The sequence below is a fragment of the Sceloporus undulatus genome, chromosome 2 (genome assembly GCF_019175285.1).
Source record: "Sceloporus undulatus isolate JIND9_A2432 ecotype Alabama chromosome 2, SceUnd_v1.1, whole genome shotgun sequence".
NCBI lineage: Eukaryota > Metazoa > Chordata > Lepidosauria > Squamata > Phrynosomatidae > Sceloporus > Sceloporus undulatus.
The window spans coordinates 180,687,092-180,709,827 of record NC_056523.1 but is presented as its reverse complement, the minus strand read 5'-3'; the positions used below and the strand labels follow the sequence as shown (position 1 = coordinate 180,709,827).

Sequence of the window (22,736 nt, the reverse complement as noted above, 5' to 3'; positions counted from 1 at the left end):
AAGATGTCCTGGAAAAGGAGGACCTCTGGTTGAAATGTCCTGGAAAAGGAGGACCTTTTGTCCCCCTGGTTGAGATGTCCTGGAAAAGGAGGACGTCTAGTCAGCCCTGGTAAGCATGCAAGAGAGAGAGAAAGAACTCTGCTGCTGCTGCGCTCCCAAAGTAGATGCAAGAGGGTCCCCGCGCATGCGCTCTCTCTCTCCCTTGCCGCGTCGCCCCCTCCCTCCTCCTTCCCTGCCTTTCCCTGGGAGCCCATGACGTCAGACCAGGCAGGAGGCGGCGCGAGCTCCACCAGGCGGCCGAGGCTTCTGCTGCTGCTGCTGATTTCTGCATGCAGACTAGGCAGGCAAGCAGGCAGGCAGGCAGGCAGGGGAGCCCACTCTTGCACAAAGCGCATCCTCTCCGCTGCACCACCTGGGAGGGAGGGGGGTGAAAAACAGACTAGCTGGGGCTGCCTCCCTTCCCTCTCTTCTTTTCTTCTTCCTTTGGATCCAGAAGAAGCCCTCTTTCTTTCTTTCCCTGCTGTCCCTCCCCTCCATGCACCATCATCCTTCATGGCCATGAGCCTTCTTGCAAGGACCCTGGCTTCTCTCTAATCCTTTGCACCAAGGGCTGGGGAAGGGGGGTGTTCCTCTTGCTGCTACGCCCCCATCTCTCCTCTTTCCCCCCTTTCCTCCCTTTCTTCTCTCCTCCTGCATGCAAGCTCCCTTTCTGGCTCAGGAGGGCTGAGCCCCCTCCAATCTCTCTCTCTCCCCTCCCCAGCCCCTTTTTCCTTTTTCCCTTTTAGAGAGGAGGAGGAGGAGGGAAGAGAGGGGCTTTTCCTCCCCCCCTCCAAGCCCTCTTTCTGTGGATGGGGAAAGGATTGAGAAGGAAGGAGTGAAGGAGAAGGAGGTGCTGCTGGTGGAAGAGGAGGACAAGGCAGCTGTGCCTGCTGCACCTCTTTGCCTAGAGAGAGATCTGCTCCTTTCCCTTCATTTTTCCATTTTTGCACAAACCATGGCCCCCAGGGCAGGCAGGAGGGGGGCCTTGCTGCTCTTGGTAGGATTTCTGCACACAGTAGTAAGGATTGCCCCTGGTTTTGCCCTTGAAGGTGAGTTGTTGGAAACCTTTTCTCTCTTCTCTCTCTTTCCCCCCTTCCTTTCCCTTCCATGCCTCCTTCTCTTCTCATGGAATTATAGTAGAGATCAGCCTGATGGTCAGGTTGTCTTCTTGCAGCTCTCCCTCTGTGGTTTTCTCCCTCTCTTTCTTTGGTGGCTTGCAGCAAAAGGAAAAGAAAAAAAGGGGTGGGGGAATGGTGTATGTGTGTGTTTTGGTGGAGAGATGAATCCATCAGATGCTGAGCAGTTTGGAAACAAAGCTGCATTAAAATATTCCAGAGCCACAGGGAGGAGGAGGAGGAGGAGGAGGAGTGCATAGAGAGAGATGGGAGTGTTGCATATTTTGCATTTACTCCCCTGCATGGTGTATTATTATTATTGTTGTTGTTTACTGCCTGCTCATGCCAAGAAAATGCTATATGTATTTTTTTTTGTTCCCTTTGCCAAAGAGAGAATGGTGTGTGAATGTGAAGATGTCTGTGTAAAGGATCAGTGTGGTCAGTTGTTTTGGATGGGTGGGGATCCAGGCTGTAAAATCACTGTCAGGTTCTGAAAAGGAAATCTGGAATAAGAAAGCTGGGTGCAACAGTCAATGGAGGGGACATTGTGGAAGTCTGCCAGCCACAATGTGCCTTAAAAAAATAGCTGCATCCACAATGCAATCCTATACATGTCTGCTTAGAGGGAAGCCCGGTTGAGTTTAGTGGGACTTGCTCCCAGGTAAGTGTGTCTATAGGATTGCAATAGCCACAGTCCAATCCTATACATGTTTACTTGGAAGAAAGCCCAGTTAAATTCAATGGGACTTACTTCCAGGGAAGTGTGTCTATGGGATTCAGTAGCCACAATGCAATCCTATACATATTTACTTAGAAGAAAGCCCCGTTGAGTTCACTGGGACTTGCTCCCAGGTAAGTGTGTCTATAGGATTGCAGCCACCACAATGCAATCCTATACATGTTTACTTGGAAGAAAGCCCAGTTGACTTCAGTGGGACTTACTCCCAGCTAAGTGTGTCTATAGGATTGCAGCAGTCACAATGCAATCCTGTACATATTTACTTAGAAGAAAGCCCAGTTGAGTTCAGTGGGTCTTGCTCCCAGGTAAGTGGGTCTAGGGGATTCCAGCTTATGGAAGTCTTGAAGATCGTCATGGTTTCTCCAGACCTTCTAGGTTTTTGGTTTTTTGAGATTTTCTTTTTAAAAAATGCATCTCCTGATTTTACGTGGGCACTTTTCACATTTCCCTGTGTTGCCATGGTGTGCCAAGCGGTGGAAGTAGTTGCTCCTGTTGCACCCAGCTTCCTTTTCCTTTCCGGTTCCAATCAATAAATAATTTGTTCAGGTTTCTCGGCTTCCAGCCTGCTTCCTTGACATTGATGGTTGTGGCCTTCCCAACCACATTCCCCCAAGGAGACCCCCTACCTCTCGCTGGCAAGAGACCAAAAGCCATCAAAGGAGGGATTGCAAACCCTCTAAGAAATGAAATATGTGAATTTCTGAAATATGTAGATTTCTGGGATTGGGGGTGCGATGACAAGGTGGGCAAGCATTCATGTTTCATCTACCATCCTAGAGCTGGAGACGTCTAGCTTGAGGTGTGAAGCAATTTAAAGGCTGTGGGATTTGAGCTGTAAAGTGCTTCTGTAAGACAAATGGGCCCCAGTGCCGCCTCATTCCCTCCCCACCAGTCAAAAGGAGAGGCTGCACTGCGCCCTGGATGCCATGACGTAGCAGAGACCAAGAGACAGCAAGGTAGAGTTCAGAGGTATTTTTTTGCAAGATGAGAAGATCATGCATCCAAACAACCTCCCCCCCCCTTTGTTTTTGAGGATGAGGAAGAGTCCGTGGAGGTGTGAGAAATCTTTTAGTTATTGCAGCAAGAACAACAACCACAGCAAAAAGCTTGTGGATTATCAGCGGGGGTTGAGGAATGTGCATATTTACTCTGCTGATGACATGTGGAACTTAAGCATGAAGAAAGGGAGAACAGGCACAGAGTATGCCTGTCCTGTATTAAACTGGAGTGATGTCTGCCAACTGGATTTTGGGTGTATTTTTTTTTGTACCCAGCCCTACACAACAATATTGGGCAAGGAGAGGGTTCATGTTCATTTTTTACTCTGATAAACCTATACACACACTTTACATCACCACTGGATTTCCCCCTGTTTGCCCCTGACTGTTAAAAGCTGTCAGGATGTCACTGTACCTGAATGGGCTCTTGTGACATTGGCAATTAAACCCCTCTTCCCAAAAATTAAGAAAATGAGAGAAAGAGAGGCTTTCCTTCAGAGTGTTTGCTAGGATTTCTCACTTTTTTATGCGTGAGTCATAAGGTATTTCTTCCAGGCTCTGTTTTTTGAGGCATGGAGCGTTCCACTTTGGCCCTGGATGCCTGTGTTGAAGAACAGGAGTTGCTTGCTTTCTTTAAAAGAGTAGGACATATGCCCTTTACATGGTTTTCTCTGTACTGTTTGGATGTAAATGTTTTGAAGTAGTGACTCCCTAGAGATTAATCAGAGTTAGCTCATTTCACTGAAGAGGAGACAGTTGACTTCTGAAATGCGTAAGCATTGTGGAACAGTGGTGGGCATAACAGGTCTGTGGGAAAGGGGTGGAAAAGGTGATACTGCACAGTGACTTGCACAGAGCATGAAGGCATTTATACAAACTTCAGGGCAACTTGTGAATGAGCCATGATTGAGTAATCTATCATTACTGCATGGATTCTAAAACTCAGCAGTTTTATTTTAAAGTCTGTTTGCTCCTTGGTTTCCTCCTTTGCTTGCAAAGATCAGCATTTCTTCCTTACCATCATCACTCCTTCAGGTCTTCTGTAAACTGGTGGCCTACTCTGCCTTTGGGTGGTATCCATCCTTAGTTTAGGCCTTAATTTTGCAAAGTAGTTAGTCCTGGCACTAATGTTTCTCATCTCTGGCTGTCTCAGACCTCAGTTATGCAGCATATCAGACATGTTCTGAGGAAGCAACAGATGTGCAGAGATTATGACAGAGGGCCATGAGGCCAGAAAGAGTGCAACTCCCAGACATATTTGAGTGCTCCCTTACTTTAGAAATTAACCACTGTAGTCAGTTTCCCCTTTTGGGAAGGGCTCTTTCAAATGTTTGCAAATTTATGGTCATTGTCCTGCCTTCCACAATCCAAGCATACATCTTACTCTTGGCTTTCAAGTGCTGGTCATCCAGGAACCCTTTCTTGCGGCTTTGGCTCTTTTTCACACCCTTCTGGTTTAATCTTAACAGGCCTGCAGCATTTAGATTTCTGCCCTTCCTCATTTTGCCTTCAGTGCTGTTCTGTTTTCCCAGATTTTGTTCGCTGGGATCACAGATAGCTTATCTGCGTGTAGTTTTTCACTTGTCCTGTTTGCCTGGCTGCTTTCAAGAAGGACTCTGTGCTTCCTTTTTGGCTTGCTTTTTAACTTTCCTTGCTCTGTGGCTGATGGATTGAGATACTGCTTCGCCAGTATGTCCATAAGAGTATCTATTCCTGAATAAGGCAGAACGTCTTGTAGCTATGCACAAAACATGCCTGTTACAGAGGAAGATCCAGAATCGAAATGAATGTGTAATATAATAGAACCATAATGAGCAGCCATTGTGCAGCGCAGATGCTATAAGTGGCACAGGAAATGGCAAAGTGGCACAGGAATACAGTGGGGTTATAACTTGTAAGAAGGCTCAGATGTTACTGACTACAGGCTTTTATGTCTTAGCTAGCTACTGGGGACGTGAAAAGCATATATCTAGGGTGGGGAGAACTGGTTTAAAGATATCTGGCTAAGATTCATTGTGGGATGGTAGCAGAAACTGCTTTGGAAAGTAGAGCAACCATATGTATGTAAAGGGCTCTTGTAGCACCTTTGAGACTAACTGAAAGAGAGAAGTTGATAGCATGAGCTCTCTTAGACTTGGGTTTACTTCTTCAAATTCGTGGGTTAGAATGGAAAGTACAGGGGCAGACCTGTTTAGCAGTCTCTCTGTGAGAATGTCCACAGGAATGCAAAATTTGTGCATGTCGGGATGAAGTGTCAAGTTCAGTTTTAATTATGGTCCTTGGGTGAAAAGGCAGGAGGAAGGATGTTATCTAAAGCTAAGGTTAGTAGATAACTATATGAATGAGTATTGGGATGTAGTGGGGGTGGGAGACATCAAGTAGTTACTAACCTCCTGGCAAAAGTTCAGTGCCATGCCTAGTGTTAACAACAGCCACCATAGTTTAGTGGGAGCTTCTCCTGCACAAACTGCATTGATACAAATGGGGCTGCACCAACAGAGGCTCTGTTCTCTTTCAGTGTGGCTTATGAAAGGGGTGGAAAAGGTGGTATTGGATGGTGCCTTCCACAGAGCATGAAGGCATTTATAGAATAAACCTGTTGCCCTCCCCCCCCACTGGATTGAAAACCTACATGTCATCAATGCCTTTCTATTTGTTAGTTTATTTTTTATAATATGGCAAATAAATAAATAAATAGCGGTGACTCTGTACTGAATCAGGCCAGTGATTCATCCAGTTTGGTGAGGGCTGCTTTTGAAGGCAGCAGCTGCCCAGGGTATCAGTCAGGTCTTTCCCAGTTCTAAAATTTGAGACCCTTTAATATGAACCATACCTGGGATTTTATAGATGGAGAGCATGTGTCATCTTGAAACTGGGTTGATATTTTTCATTGGCTTGTGCAACCTCACAAACAAGCAGCTGATCTCTTTTAGTTTCTCCTCTTCTAGCTCCACCATCGGGTAAGCTTTTATAATTGCTTTGTAGTGTAGACAGTGCCTAAGATTCATTCATATAAAATACCCATAACAGATCCATCAGTGTTGAGCAAAGCACTGGGCCATGAGGTATATAATGTTGTGTCACTGTTGCTCAGGCATTAATTAGGCTGAAACTTCTGGAGCCCTTTGTAAAAAGTTGCTGAATCCACATGTTCTGGAAACAGAAAAGGAGAACCCGAGTTTCTTAGAATTCAGATATGGAAGCTGGAGCCTTAAGTCACACAAGTCCAAAACGCACTGCAGAAATAATCCAGTTTGAGACAGCTTTAACTGCCCTGGCTCAGCGCTAGGAAATCCTGGGAATTATACTTTATTGTGGCACCAGAGCTCTCTTAACAGAGAAGGCTAAATGTCTCACAAACTATAGTTCCCAGAATTACCTAGCACTGAACAGGGGAATTAAAGTGGTCTCAACCTGGATTATTTCTGCAGTGTGCTTTGGACCAGAAATGACATACAGTACAGTGCATCTTTAGTAGCCCAAAGCAGACAATCCTTAACTTAGTCCAGCTTTGAAAAGGTGTGAGACTGATCCCAAGCACATCAACATGTTTGTTTGTTTCAGAGTCATTTACTTGCAAGCACGCTTTATAAAGCTGAAGTCTTAAGGGCTACCTTGTCACCTACAAATCCAGTGTATGGTTTCTCACAGTTCAAATTGGGGAGCGTGACTCTAACTCAAAAATAGAGCATACATCTTTGTATGCAGAAGATCCCAGGTTTAATACTTGTCATTTCTAATTTCAAAGGCTTTTTAGTGGCATATGATGTGAGCGGTCCATTGCATGAGATCTTGGAGAGTCAGAAAGGTCAGCAATTTGACTCAATATAAAACATATCGAGCTAGAAAAGGTTACTTTTTTGCACTGCAAGTTCCAGAATCCCTCAGCTAGTGTGGATGGTGGGTTGACAGTCTGGATGGTTCAGGAAGTAGCTGATTGCATGCTTACGAAATTACTATTGAGCAGTGGTTTCCAGCTTTTGCTTGTCCATTTGTTTTGGACTTCAGATCCCAGAAGCCACAGCCAATTTGGCCAACAGTCAGGAAAAATGGGAGCTGAACTCTAAAATATATGGAGGACCAAAGGCTGGAAACCACTGCCATAGAGTGTATACCATGCTCCTATCCCTTTCTAGCATAAGGTAGGCAGTTTTTCCAATGGGGTTTATTTTATATTTTGAAAGGGGGAAAAAAGCCAGAAGACTTTATTTGCAAGATGATTTATTTGTTGAGCTGTTGCTTTAAGCCTTTGGTTTATGCTCTTTAGACTTCATTGCTACAGACTCAAGAATGGAATTGCACTTGACTGGAAGCCAGAAGAGAAGAGAGCCTTCTGTGAATACTCAGGCCTAGTTTAAAAGTATATTTCTGTCCCCCTTTCCTTTTTCTTCAGCTGAAGAAGTATAAACTAGTCTGACGGCTGGTTATAGTTGCTGCCGCCCTAAATCTTATATAACATGACTGGGTAGGTGTGAGGGGGTGTGTGGATTATTATATATGTGAACCAGGCAACGTTATGGTGTGCTGCGTGTAAGTACTTGCCAGTCTTCCATGACTGTGTCTCTACACTGTAGAAGAGGGCAGAACTGGCTTGTTGATCTATACCATACAAGCCATGTAAAGTAACCAAATTAAAGTCATCAGAATGCTTTCTTTATATTAGGCTTTTCTGGTCACTATCAAAAAATAATTGGCACAGATTTTGGGGAGGAATGCCTGGGTTCCCCCATGAGCTGAAATTGGTTTATGTGGCTCATATGCTACTTGTTGTACGCCCCTGATCTATAGGAATATTTTAAGACAAATACAGCGTGCCTGTGCCATATGCAAGCACACCATACGCAGCTTTCAGCTGTGTGCTGGAGCAGGCAATGGTGTGTGCACTGCACCGTGAGCACAAACCCCATCAATGGGGCTCCAGCATATGCGGTATTTCCCTTACACAGGGGGGGGGGGAGCACTCTGGAATGGATCCCTGCATAAGGGAAGGGCGCACTGTATACTGAACTGGTGGTCTGAAACCTTGCATGGTTCAGTACTGACTCTTCCACAATTTATGTAGCTCTTATATTAAGGATAGACATTTAATAATATTAATTAATGACACCAAAAAATCATCCTAAATAACCAGAAAATTGAAATAAGTCAAAGAGTTCCCAAACCTTGGTTCAAATATTGATTAGAATGGCGATTGCAGTCAAGGAATCAGAAGGAGACTAGGAATGGGAAGGAGAGCTATGAAAGAACTGGACAAGATCCTAAAGTGTAAAGATATTTAGAATTGTCTAAATTGTTGTATTCCCCATCACCATGTACGGGTGTGAGAGCTGGACAGTGAAGAAGGCTGATGGAAAGAAAATCAACTTGTGAGAAGTGCTGCTCGAAAAGAGTACTGAGGATACTGTGGGTGGCTAAGAAGATGAACAAAGGGGTCTCAGAACAGATTAAGCCTGAATTCTCCCTGGAGGCCAAGATGATCAAATTGAAGCTATTGTACTTTGGCCACACAATGAGAAGAAACTAATCATTAGAAAAAAGACAGTAGTGTTAGGAATGGTAGAAGACAGTAGAATGACCACCTGTGTCAGATGGTTAGACTTGATCAGGGAGGCCACAGACCTGAGCCTGCAGGACCTGAGCAGAGCAGTGGAGGACAGGGGTCTTGGAGATGCCTCATATAGGGTCGCCATGAGTTGAAGTCAGTGAGTTCAGTTAGTAACAACACTTAACAGTAGGGAGGCTCAAACAGTTTCTGGGCCCTTCCTGTCTGGGAACTTAGCATAGGTTTTGATCTCTGGGATCTCCATCTCCTCAGCATGTGAAGCATCTCAGTGGCTTGGCGAAAAAAACACCAGAGGTAGTGATAATCCTTTTTCCTGGATGCACCACATCAGACTCTGGGCAGGGGCAAGGGTGGCATGCCTCATATTAAAATAGACAAACATTTTTCATGTAGAAACCAGCTGTTCTAGCCCAAACTTACAATTTTTGTTGTGTGGTCCCATCTTGCTTCTTTCCTTGCTCCCCACCTTTTCTTTCTTTGTTTCTTTCTTCCCTTATTTTTGTGTGACATATAGTTCCCATCACCATCACATTCAGTGAAACAGTCCAGGAGAAGGTTTATCATTTTGTCTGCTGTTTGTGTGAAATTAGGTCTGAGGCAGGCAAACACTTTACCTTTCAGCTACCTTGCTCTCTGTTGTTATCCACTAGAACGTGTGTGTCCATGCATGCATTCCAGTCACTTGTTGACCTTTGTGATCCCATGAATTTCATAGTGTTTTCTTAGGCAAGGAATACTCAGAAGTGGTTTACTATTGTCTTTTTCTGAAATATAGCCTGCAGTACCTCGTCTCCTTTGATGATATCCTATCCAAGTACTAACCAGGGCAGACTGCTTTGGTTCCAAAATTAGATGGTGCCCTCAGGATATTTAGGTCCTAGGTACTACTACAAATGCTGTATCTGTATCAGAATGTATTTATTATATTGTTTTAATGGCTTTCCTCCAAGGAGTGAAAGGCAACATGTATGCTGCTCTTTTCCCTTTTTATTTCCAAAACCCTTGAAGTACAGGAGGCTGCCAAAGAGACTGACTGGTCACTCATTAGTTTTGTGGCTAAGGAAGGATTCAGCATTGGCCCAGTTGAATTCTGATGCTGACTGCTACTTTCTTTGCCCTGTATCTACTCACACTAATGAGTAGTTAAGGTGAATGGGGAAGAATTCTTCCAGAAACCCTGTTGCTGTTTGTGTTGATAGGAAAGAAGCTAAAGAACAATTGGCTCATGTTTCAATTGAAGTATGAGCGACATATTGGGTGGAACCAAAGTTGTTGGTCCTGTAGACCTTGCTGAGTTCCAAATATGGGTCTTGTAAAAATGAATTGTTGAGAGTGATGGCGAGCATCTGACCTTCCAAATGTCATTGGACTTTAAGTTCCTCTCATGATTCGTCTTTGGTTATGGTGTTTAGGAAGTTGATTGTAGTGGAAGTCCAACAACATCAGAAGAACCACAGTTTCACTGTTCCTGGATTACAGTTCTACATGGTCCATTTAAGAATGCTGGACCCAGTTGCCTTGCTTTGCTCTGTGATCCACTGTGGTACATTGGCTAGTAATGGTCACTTCAGAGGGAAGAAATAGGAATAAAGAAACCTTAAAGCTTAATTACTGATTCCTTAAATATTTTTCTTTCTGCGCTATTATGGCATCCCACCACCTCTTCTTGTTGCTTTTGCTCTTGGATACAGAGTTGTTGTGTACCTCTGAGTTGTTTCTGACCTATGGCAACCCTAAGGTGTTGAACCCTAGTTTCCCAGAGTCTCTAGTCCAACACAAGACCTTAGAGTAAGACACAGTGTTAGAGGCTGAGGTGTTTTAGCAAGAAGGGCAGACAATTAACTATGTGTGCCATTTGAAGTAGGAATAAAATGTGTGCATGTTGCTTTTTGTTCTTTCCTCTCCCCTTTTGGAGGGATCCCATTAGGGATCTGGAGCATAATAATCCTCTACAGCTTTAGGTGGTTAGGTTATGTGATTTCAATGAAGTTGTTGGGACTGCAACTCCCACCAGCCCTAGCCAAGGGGTGGTAGTCCAACAACTTATGAAGGCCCATTGACCATTTTTTAAAAAAAATAAGAAAGGATGGTAAAATTGTGTTTTGGGTGTCATACACTGACACACGAGTATATTTGTTCAGGTACTAAAATTGGATGGCTTGTGGCAGCCTGTTCTGAATGCTCTTGGTATTTGACAGTGAGTCTTCTCCTTCTCCCAGCATTGTGCTTTGAGAATTGTTGTATATTTAATAGATTCCCAGATGAGATGGTATTAGCTGGGTTGACTCATCCCACATACCCATATAACTGCTGCCATGTGGAATGTGTTTATCTGGTTAGAATAGGTGATGAGCCCTCTCCTCCTGTAATTCTGGCATTGAGAGAAGGCATTTTAAACTAACTAGTGTCTGTCCAAATGGACATCCAGACTTGGCTTTTGAATACCCAGTTGAGACAAATGGACATGCATAATTTAATCAGTGAACTGCATGATGCCCACACCTTTTCTTATTCCCTTTGCAAATTGCTTCAAACCTAATATAAAAACATTGTTCAAATAGATACCTTTTGTGATCCTTGATCAGTTGTATTTTTAACCTATTTTACTAAGCTTTCATGAGAATTTTAGGTTTTTCTTCTTTTTAATTCAGGTATTTTCTGGTAGTGGGATTGCTAATAAAAATAGCTTGGGTACTGATGTGTGTACAGTAAATGTATTTTTAGCTTTGCATTGACTTTCTCCCTTTAAAATAAAATAGTGTATGCTGTGTGCCTTCAAGTTGTTTCCAACTTATGGTGACCTTACCATTGGGTTTTTTTTTTTGGCAAGATTTGTTCATATATATGAAACATCAATGAATTTCGTGTTCAGACTTGGGTCCCATCTTCAAGATATCTCATTATTTATTTGCAGATATTCCAATATCCAAAAACAAAACAATAGAAAATACCTCTGGTCCCAAGCATTTCGGATGAGGGGTACACAACCTGTATTTGTTAAGTAGCAATGAATTATTATCCAGAAAAAAGGGAAAAAAAGTAATTTAGCCCTTATGATTTTCTTTTGTAATATCTTCAGTAAACTTAAATGCAGTGTCCCAAAATGACCTCCCCTTTGGGCAATTTATCCACATGTGAATTAGTGTACCTTGCTCTCTGCATCTTCTCCAGCAAATATTTTATCTCTCCACAAAAGGGAAAGTTTGGAAGGTCAGTAGTGCTACCTATATATAATCTTACAAGCACTTTGCCTCATCTTTGTGGCTATTGAACAAAATGGTGGGTTAGTCCATAGCTTTGCTCAAATCTCAAACTGGATAACTACATTTAGATCTATGTCCCAGGAATTCTTATCTGGAGTCATACCCATTTTACCTTCTTTAACTAATGAATTTTAAGTTCAAACCCCTCATTGCTACTTGGGGAATTGTACAGTTCAACTCAAATTCTGATAATTTCTTCGGGGGTCCCTGAAATTTGGACCAGTCATTTGTTTTTTAAGTGAAGAAGTACTGGTAACCCCTGTAACATTCAACCCTGTAACATTTTCCTCAAAAAAGCTTGACCTCAATTGGAAGATTACGGCCTGAACATTTTGCTGGAATTTCACAGTCGATCTTTAGCGGAAACTAGCCTGCCTGGCTTTTAGAATGCAATCATGAGTTGAAAAGCTTAAAAGAAAAGCATGTCTTATTTCATTATCTCTGAATTGTACCATTAATTAATAAGTAACAGCCTTCTGCACACTAAACAGTGTTCGTTGATTATGTGAATGAGCTACCAGTTCCAGGATTTCAATGCTCCAGTTGCCTTCGTATGTGGAATAGTTGTTTATGTTTTTGCAAAATGCAGAAAAAGAAACTGGAAGCTTAATGGAAATTGAAAACAGGTTATATATATTTATATATTGTGCAGTAAAAGGTACTGCTTGTGTATTTGTCCTTATCTTTTTCAGAGACTGTGCAAGACATTACTGTGCCCGAGGGCCAGAATCCAAACATTGGCCCCTGTGGTAGTAAACATTTAATAATAGGTTAAACAATTGATAATTGGCTGCCTTTTAATTGTATCCCTAGATCTGCCTGCTGAGGCTATTTACTTCATCTCTGCTTAATAGCAGAGCCTGGCCTAATCTCTGTAAATAAAAGGATTAATCTTAATAATAATAAATACTAGTGAAAATGAAAAAAGGCAAGGAAGTATCAGGAATATGTGTAGAGGAGGTTGTATGGATATTTTAGGATTATAATTTAAGCCCTAATTTTGGAGAAAGAGTGGGATGTGAATAAAGCTTAGTACAGTCATGAAGGAAGAATAACCTCTGAACTTGTTTAGAAATGGTAAGATACTACAGCTGCTTAGGCATGATGGAAATGTGAAATATTTTGTAACGGTACAAACATAAATCAGATAATGAGATGTGAAGACACATGAGTTCAGTGTTTCTTCAGGCTATAGTTTCCTGCGTATGTTGTGAGATCTGTGAATGAAAGTACCGGTAGATGTTCATTGCAGGATCATCCTGCAAGACTGAACGTTAGTGTGAATGTGTGTACCTGTGTCATGTTGATGTTAGCTTAAAGGGTGAGCAAACTTTGTTGTTGTTGTGTACTTTCAAGTCATTTCTGACTTGTGGTGACCCTAAAGCAAATCCTGTCATGGGCTTTTCTTGGCAGAATTTGTTCAGAGGGGGTTTACCTTTGCCTTTTTCTGAGGCTAAGAATGTGTGACTTGTCCAAGGTCACCTGGTGGACTTGACCCATGGAGATTGGAATCCTGGTCTCCAGAGTTGTAGTCCAACACTCAACCAAACCAGCTCACCACCCCCCAAAATCCAGAAGCCCTTCAGATTTGAAGGCCTTTGGTGCAATCTGTTTAGCCTAAGGCCTTAGCATTGAAACTGGAAGCATATTTACACTGCAAATACATAAAGGTTTGATATGGCTTCTCCCAAACACTCTTGAGTTGTGGTTTTGGTGAAGGTTCTGAGGATCTTTGCTCCCCTTTCCCTTATAAACTTCAATCCCCAGGATTCCCACGGAAGAGCGAATAACTATTAAATGAGTAAGCCAGTAAAGAGTTTTGATGGCATTGGATTGCTCTGCTCCTGCTTGCTAACTGACACACAAGCATGCACATCCTTCTTCCCTGCAATGAAATCTTTCTCTAATTGAAAGCCTTTTCTCATGCAGGAAGCTTTCATTTGCTGCAGAAAGATGGCTGGATTCGTTCTCTGCTTAGGCTTGCCTTATACTGCTTGGGGTGGGTAGATGGTTAGCACAGAGCTGAGAGACAGGTAAAAAAAGACTGCTTCCTCATGAAAGAGAAATCTCTTTCCTCATCCTAATTGAAGTTTTGTGCTACATGCACAAGATTGCACAGTCATGCTACATAGAAATTCATCTGAAACAACAATTGTCTCCTGATTTCAGATTAGAATTCCTCTATTAGCCTGCATTCGGTTATTCCCCCCCCCTTCCCCCAGCTTTTAGAGCCTTATCACACAAGAAAACAAAGCGGAAACAGAGCTGGAGAGTAGTGGCTTTCTCTGTATCCTCTTGATGACATTAAAATAAAAGCATGTTGTTGTTTTTTGTCGAAAATGTAGAAAAAAGATGCTTTTTTGCAACTGTCTCCTGCAGGAAGAGAACTGAAGTGCTACAACATCATGCGATAAGGCACTGAGAAAGCCACTATTCTCTGGCTCTGTTTTGACTTTGTTTTTTCATGCCAAAAGGTTTCGTCTTTCTCTCCTTTCAGCATAAAATGGGGTCTTAAGATGGAAACAGCTTACGTTCGGTATCCTGGAGCATATACCCCCAGAAACACACCCCCAGCATCATTTCCGCATTGCCATGGAATGTTTCACTAGGAGACAGGGATCTATAGTTATTTCGTAGTGCTCCAAGATGGTGGTCCTGGAAGCTATGGTCAAAAGACTAAGATTGGTAGTATTTTCTCCCAGCACCGCATGAGAGATTCACTTTAAGGTTGCCATAGGTTGGAAACAACTTGAAAACATGCATCAATAACACAGCGTCATGGTCTGGGCTCAAGTGACCAGTGGATACCATCTATGATTCAAAGTCCATCCCAGTTTTCTTCGTGAGCAAAGTGGTTCCCAATAAATGTCAGGTACAGAGGTTTAATTGAAACATTTACAAAAATCCCAACATAGTTAAAAAGGCAACATTTTAATGATTGTAGCATACTGTATATATAGGGGTCTGATGGAATCATTGCTGTCCACACTTCCATAACCTCTGACACAAACGAAAGACCAAAACAGTTGGTAGCTTAGCTCTTGCTTCTGTTCTTGCTACTATTGCAATTACTGTTACTCATGCTGTGCTTCAAGGAGACCCAGCAGCCTAGTCTAACTACAGTGTTGGACCCTCATAAAATAGGAATGATTTAGGCTAGGTGGTTCACGGCTGGATAGCTCCCCCCATCTCTCCTTCAGGAGAGGATATGGCAGCCCCAAAGGGGAGATGCTTGGGACATGGAAATAATAGGAAATTCTCCTCTTTGATATACTAGATTTTGTGTCTTCTTGCTCCAGGCTTAAATAAAGTTCTAAGGCAGAGATTTCTCTAGATAAATGGATCAGAGTATTCCTACTGTGCTTTAACTATACTACTAAAAAGCCTGAATCTTCATTGGGTGTTAAAAAAACCTATTGTAGTATTTCAGTCTGTTGTCAACAAATAATAATGATAATAATAATAACACCACCACCAGTACCAACAATAATAATGTGCCTTCAAGTCTAAGGTGAACCTATCACAAGATTTTCTTGGCAAAATTTGTTCAGACAGCATTTGCAATTGTCTTCCTCTGAAGCTGAGAAAGTGTGATTTGTCCAAGGCTACCCAGTGGGTTTCCTGGACTAAGTGATGATTTTGAGCCCTGGTCTCCTGGAGCTCTAGGCTAGTATTCAAACCACTATACCACTCTGGTTTTAGTGGAATTACTGTTAAATATGTGATTTCCAGGAGTGTCTCACTTTCTTTGGCTCATTTATTCTCTCAAAAGCTCCATGAGGTCAGTCACTACTTTTTACAGTTACACCAACGGTGCTAACTTTCCAGAGTCAGTACCTAGCTAGGTAATTCTTAGGCCTCCAGTGGGAAAACATAACAGGAGTGTAAAGACTTCAGGCTTGAATGATCTGTTGGTCTTTTTGAAAACAAATACAAAAACTTGAGTTCTAACACTGGAACCAGGTGTGAATAAGTGGCTCAGGTGAGAAGCCATATGCTGCAAAGTAAGTAACTGGCTAGCACTTCTGAGCAGACACGCAGTCCAGGAACGTGTTAGTAGTACCAGAGCCAACCTCACAAGACCATTCATACACAGTTCCAATCCTGGTTCTTCTTCCCCACAAGCATTCTTTTTCAGCTGTCTAATTCAGAGGTGTGTCTGGGGAGTTTTAAAGTTGCTGCTGTCAGATGACTGATAAGAAGCCTGTGGTTATTTACTGCAGTCTGCTAGGAGTTACCCAGTCTATGTTTTGCCCACCCCTGAAGTACGGTGGGCCCTTGTTTTCTGCTGGGCTTTGGTTCCAGGACCCCTAAGGATAACCAGATCTGTGGATGCTCCAGACCCATTAAATATAATGCCATAGTAAAATAATGTCCCTAGGGCGCTGTAGAGACGGGCACTACGGGGCGCCATCGTTACGTGTGAGGGGCGGTGCTTCCAGACGCGACTCACCCCTCGTACGTAATGAGGGCGTCAAAATGGCGGCGCCCTGTACATATGGGTGCCACCATTTTGACGTGACGGACACATAGTATCCGCACATCCCGGTGCCTTTGTGACACTGCAAGTCCACCATTGGCGCTTTGCGGCGTCACAAGAAGAACCCGCTTTTTGCGGGTTCTTTTTACTCTGTGACGGAGCCGTGTGGTTTGTCCATTGTGGCTCCCTTGCGGAGCAAACCAGGGCGGTGGGAGACTGCCTTTTTTGGGTGGTCTGTATCCCGCCTTAGATAAAATGGCAAAATGAAGTTTTCCTTTTTGGAATTTATTCATTTTAAAAAAATATTTTAAAACTGAGGATACTGATAGTATTCTATTTCTTTGAAAGTGAGCTGCCTTTGGCTCTTCTGATGTTACTGAACTGCAGCTCCCATTATGCCTCACTTTTTTCTGTCCTGTCTACCACTGATGAGAATTTCAGTCCCAACAACTTTTGGAATTGCTTATAGGTAGTTCTCTCCTGAATAAATTGCCCACCCTTGTGTTTGCTGGTCAGGTGGAGAGCAAAAGGCTCTTACTTAATATTGCTGGAAAGGAGTGTTCCAAAGGGAAATGTGTTCCTTTTATGTAATGGTCTGCTGCTGCCGCATCATATCCTGGAAAAGAGGTGTATTTTATAATGGACATTACACAACATGGAGAGTTTGATGTTTCTCTGTGTGTCTGTCTGTGTCTATCTATCTATCTATCTATCTTGGTAGAAAGATAGATGATAGATTAGATATCTACCAAACAGTACCAAACAGTACAAATTAATAACAATTCAAAAGCTTTAAAAAGTGTAAATATATGCAATGGAAGTCATACTTGCTTGTGTTTCTGCCAACTTCATTCAAGCCAGAATACATTGTTTGGTCTGAGGTTCTTGTCTTGATGAATTTGAGGGGGAGAATAGTATCAGCAGGAAGAACTTCATTCTTTGGTAATTCAGGATGCAGTGTATAGATTTCTGGCACAAATGTCTGGGTTTAAGGGGTGAAATTCCTTTTAAAGAATTTCCCATATCTAGGCTTCACATGGAACAATTTGGACCAAATATATTTGAGGAGACCTTTAATTTTAAGAAGGTATGTGCTGTGCCAAAGTGTGCATCTGAAATAAAATGACGTGCCATGATTTATTGTTGGGGAGGTACTATGACTTTGGAATAGTGCTGCCATTCAGTAAAACAATAGGCAGTTTTATTACTGATTTTTTGACAGGAGACATGGCAAACGATTTTGAACCATTTCTAGCAGAAAGTTATCAAACTTTTTGTAGCAGTAGCTGTATGTGGGAGGATTTCCTTTCCCTTTAGTAACCCCTTTGCTTCTGCATTATAACATGTTTGCAGATGCCATGCATAGGGGAGTTTGCAGATGCCATGCTGGAAAACAATTAGTCCATTTTATGACCAGATAGCATATGCAACAAATGCTGGGCCCTGCATACACTCAGGTTCGTTTAACATTATGTACAAGATAAAATCTATTATACTTGCCACATCACACTGTTGACTCATGTTCAATTTGTGGTGTACTAGATCTCCTAGATCTCTTTCACCTGTATTGTTGTCAAGCCAGGTGTCCCACATCCTATGTTTGTGCATTTCATTTTTCTCCCTAAGTGTCATACTGTACATTTCTCCTTACTTCATGGTATTATTCAATGGGCCTCTCATCCATGCTCAAAATGGAGGATGTTTTTAAATTCCTCCTAGACAGAAGGTTGAAATGTAGGAAATGTCCTGGACAAAGAAGACATCTGGTCATCCTGGGAACAGCAAAACAGCAGACCCAATTCTATCCATGCCTCCGCCCAAACAACATATAGAGGACTGTCATGCTTCCACCATTTCATGTGTATGGCTCAGGGCCAGGCCATTTGAAAGACTGTATGTCCCATTATGAGCCCATTACAGCTCTAACATCTGGAGATCCTCTATCCAACCAGCTCATTTTATGGAAACTCCAGCTCATTTTATGGAAACAAGGGAAAGGACATGTCTTGGTAGTTGCTTCCATACTTTGGAACTCCCTCCATAAAGAGACTAGGAGGACTCTTGCTCTCCTTCCTTCAACAAGAAAATATGTATTTTTTTTAAAAAAATATATTTTATATTTATAATATAAAAAGTAAAGTTCTGCCAGTTTTTAAGCTCTTTCTCACTATTATTGCTTATGTCATGCATTAAGCAAGGCATAGGGAGGCTGCAGTTCTGCTGAGCACGATGACCTGCTGTTTCTGTATTCCTGAATACTAATTCAAAATATGTATTTTGAAGCAGTTAACCAACAGGATTGGAAAAATATATCATAAACAAAGTTTTTGACCTCTGCCTTCTTTAGTTCCTAAGCTGCACCCTAGGAATGCATCTGTACTATAGAAAAAAAGCAGTCTGATACCACTCCAACCTCCATGGCACAGTGCCATGGAATTTAATTTGTAGTTTGGTGGGGCACCAGAGCTTTGTGACAGGGAAAGATAAATATCTCACAAAACTACAAATCTCAGAAATCCATAGAACAGAGTCATGGCAGCCAACGTGTTGTCAAATTGCTTTATTTTTGCAATGTGGATACACTCTAGTTAACAATGGAGATCACTATGTTCCCACCATTGTTTAATGGGCAATGACAGTCCTGTTTTGTGGTAGAATTCACAAAGACCTATAACATTGTCGCATGGACCTTTGGAAAGAATGAACTGTCATGTTGGTGTGCTATGCTGGCTGAGGAGGAAGAAGCCTGTGGGAACAGGGGACGTGGGGGAAGTCAGGCATTGGAGAAATGGACCGCACACAGCCAGCAGATTTGGCCTGCCTTTCCACAGCACCACCGTGTGATACTGGAAAAAGTGCAGCTGCTAGCATCGTACACCAAAATGTCTTTGGTCACTGTCTCCACATCTACTTGGAGCTACTTGCCATGCATAGTTTTCCTCCCTATAAACAAAAAACAGCTGGGATTCAAATTGGCCCAAGAAAACAACTTTTGAGGGATTTTAAAAACTTTTTTTCTTTGTTCTAGACAGTGCACAGTATTGGGACAAAGATGGTCTTTTGTAGTTTTTTTGTCGGGGCAGGCTGAGGGGGAAGGACAAACTAATACAGTGAAAATGAAATGATGTGTTCAGATTGTCAGTAGGTTGGCCCCATTAAGAGGAAATTGAATCCATTCGTGGAAACTTTGGAATTCATTGCAATCAGGCAATTCAACTGTACAAAAAGTCTCTATTCTGCTTTATTTTTTATTTTTTTCTGATGATAATATTACTTCTGTTTTACCTTGTGTTTTCTGAGGCTGGCTGTTTAGATGGAAAAGACTTGTTTTTGCACAAACGCTCCTTTGTCCATTTTTATACTTCGCAATACTTGGAATTCTAACTGGAGTTAGGGAAGGGAGAAACAGATTCTTACAGTGCAAGTTGTTTATCCTGGCCCTTAAGGGTTAATGTGCAATGATTGTTCTATGATACACAGTCACCATTATTTTGCAACCACAGGTAGGTTGATCAAATAATGGCAGAAAGAGTATTGAACCCTGAGTTGGCCTTCAGGGTTAATTTTTGTTTTGTTAAATAGCTTTATTACAGTTATAGTCCAGCCTCTATGGTTGAAAAGTAAAGAATTGCACAATGAGCAGATACAATAAACAGGTGTCTTCATAGAAAGAGTATGGGTATGTGCGGAAAAACTTGGAATTATAAAATGGCAAAGGGTTAAACCCCCTTTGTATACCAGACACCATGGAGTGGGCCAGTCCGCCATCACCCTGCCATATATTTTTCTTTAATAACTCATGGATGGTCAGACTATGAAATGTCTCTCTGTTGTACTGATTTCAGTTTTGAATACCTTTCTGATTAGAAAGGCAAGATAGTGAGTAATCAAAAAATAAAGTTTATCTATTGAACTTTGTGGCTGTGTGCAGATTTGAACCTAGGTGTCTTCCTTAAGCCAGTGTTGTACACTGGCTTTGAAAATGTTAAGCATAAAATGCAGTTTGACGCCTAGATATCAGGGACTTAACTGTCAAGATCCTGTAACACTGTGATTTTTGAAGGATGTTGTGTTTGAAAACTCATGCCCTCCTTCCTTTGGAAATTCTCACAAAATTCAACCATTCTTCACACACCTTGTTAAATGAACATGATACTGGATGAAATGATCATTGATCAGATCCAGCATTTCTTAGGCTAGGATTCTTAACTGTAGTTATGGAAAGGGGAGAATGCTACAGATATATATGGGAGTGTTTTGGACAACGCAGATAAAATAATTGAATACCACTTTTTAACAGTCATGGTGCCATTCTACAGAATCATGGTTGAGACAGAGTACACTATAATTCTCTGCAGCAGAGAATTTTAAAACCTCGCCAAGCTACAAATCCCAGTATTTCTTTCTTCCAACTTTTCTATATGTTGGGATTTTGATACTCCGGAGGGCCACTCCATCAAGGGATTTATCCCTGTGTGCAATCTGAACTGTACGATACAGGCATTACTTGATTTAGTATCTCTTTTTAGTGGCAATCAGGTCACAGAAACTCTGAACCTGAACCCACATCTTCTGAAATATTGCCTCAGTCATAAAACCCCTTTTCCTGTGGTTTGAGCTGTTCTACCCTGAATGTACTGACTTGTTAAAGGAACAGAACAAATTGTGCAAGGAAGCAAAAAGAATAATTCCACAGCTAGTAACTGGGTTGTAATAGTGAGTCCCTTTCCCCCACTCCTTTTTGGGATGACTTAGCTAAATTTCAACATTTTCCCAGAGATAACAGCCATTAAAAAAAAAACACACTAAGATTGCAAAAGAATCTGAATCGTTACCCATTTGTCTGTTTAAAAGAGACAATGATTTTGAACAATAATAAAGGCGCGTTACAGGCCGCCCCTTTGGGGCGGCCTGTAGGCGCTCCTTTCCCCGGTGTATCGGGGCCTCAGCTGCCACAACGGCAGCCTCCGAGGCCCCGATCCGCCGCTTTCCGGGCCGCGAGGAAGGGGCAAAAGGCCGCTTCCCCGCAGCCTGTAAAGGGGTGTCCTTGGGGCTTCAAACCCCAAGGACACCTGATGGCGGTGGGGAGGAGGAGAAAGGGGCCACTTGGCCCCTTTCTCCTCTGCATCGCTGGGTGCAGCCATCTAAAGGCTGCGCCCAATGACGCAAACCTGGAAGGAGCTCCGAAACGGAGCTCCTTCCAGGGCCACGGAAAGGGTGCACTAAGTGCCCTCGTGTGGCCCCACTACGTAACAACCGCGCCACCTCATTTGGAGGCAGTTCGATCGTGACGTAGTCATGGTGGCGGCATTGTGGAATGGCTGCCGCCGTTTTCTGAGCACGTAATAGGGTTGGGGGGGGGTGCCGCTTCCTAACTCTAGTACTTGCTCAGCACGTACTTTAAGGCCCGTCTGTAATGGGCCAAAGTTTCCCAGTGGGTTTTTTTTTTTTGAGTGGGTGTGAGAGACAACTTTTTATGGCCTAAAATGTTGGCATCTCTACTTCTTCTTGTATGGATCAGTACAGTACTCCCTGCTCAGTGTATCTCTTATCTTCTACGCCTCTATTTATGTAGGTCTAGTAGGAGTCCTTTAGGATTATATTATCTGTTCCTCTGGATTTTAACTTTTTATCTTGATACTCTATGGGCAGAGATATATTGTCTACTAATCTCATTTTGAGCATCAATAAAACACACGCCATCAAGAAAACTCATTTGGCCGACAGTGAACTAAAAGCATCTTGTGGCATATTCAGGAACAATAGGTTTATTAAGCATAAACCTTAATTGAAATTAGCCCTAAAAACTCATTATATAATAAATGATTAGCACATAAATCCTGTTTGTGTCTGTTCAAAAATAAATCCCATTGAGTTCAATGGCACTTATTCTCAAATGAGTGCATGTAACATAATGGAAGTTAGTTAAATTGGACTTGTAAAAAGCTATCTGTCTTTGGCAAGGAAGAAATGCTTCTAGACAACCAAAAAAAGGAAGCCTGCTGTTCCTTCCACCACAGTTTAGTCGTTGATGAGCCACAGAAAATAAATAAGGATATAGGATCATAGAATGTTTAGAGTTGGGAGAAAGCTTGAGGCCATGTAGTCCAACTCTCGACTCATTTGCAAGAATCTGACTCATTTTTCACCTGCAATGGAGAAGAGCCCACCACTTCTGGCTCTATCTATTCCATTGTCAGACAGCTTTTACTGTGAGGACCACTTGGGTAGGGTTGCCAGAGTGGAAACTGGAGAAAGGTCTTGTAATTTTAATGATTGCTTACTTGTACATATAGAGAACCAGTGTGATGTAGCGGTTTGAGTTATGGGCTTACGGCTCAGGAAACCAGGGTTCGAATCCCTGCTCAACCATGGAAACCCACTGGGTGACCTTGGGTAAGTCATGCGCTCTCAACCTCAGAAGGAGGAAAGGCAAACCACCTCTGAACATACCTTGCTAAGCAAACCTTGTGATAGGTTTTCCTTAGGGTCACCATAAGTCTCGCACAACATAAAGGCACACAACAGCTGTGACAAGA

At 42.4% G+C, this 22,736-nt stretch overlaps 1 protein-coding gene across 1 annotated transcript in view; it reads left to right on the top strand.

Moving 5' to 3' along the window:
• Positions 1–337: 337 nt before the first annotated feature.
• LRP1 (LDL receptor related protein 1) overlaps positions 338–22,736 on the top strand; it is a 392,141-nt gene continuing 369,742 nt past the window's right edge. Inside the window, exon 1 of the mRNA XM_042447614.1 lies at positions 338–1,088. Coding sequence (XP_042303548.1) covers positions 995–1,088 — 94 coding nt within the window. The 5' untranslated portion in view covers positions 338–994. The remainder of the gene's footprint in view (positions 1,089–22,736) is intronic.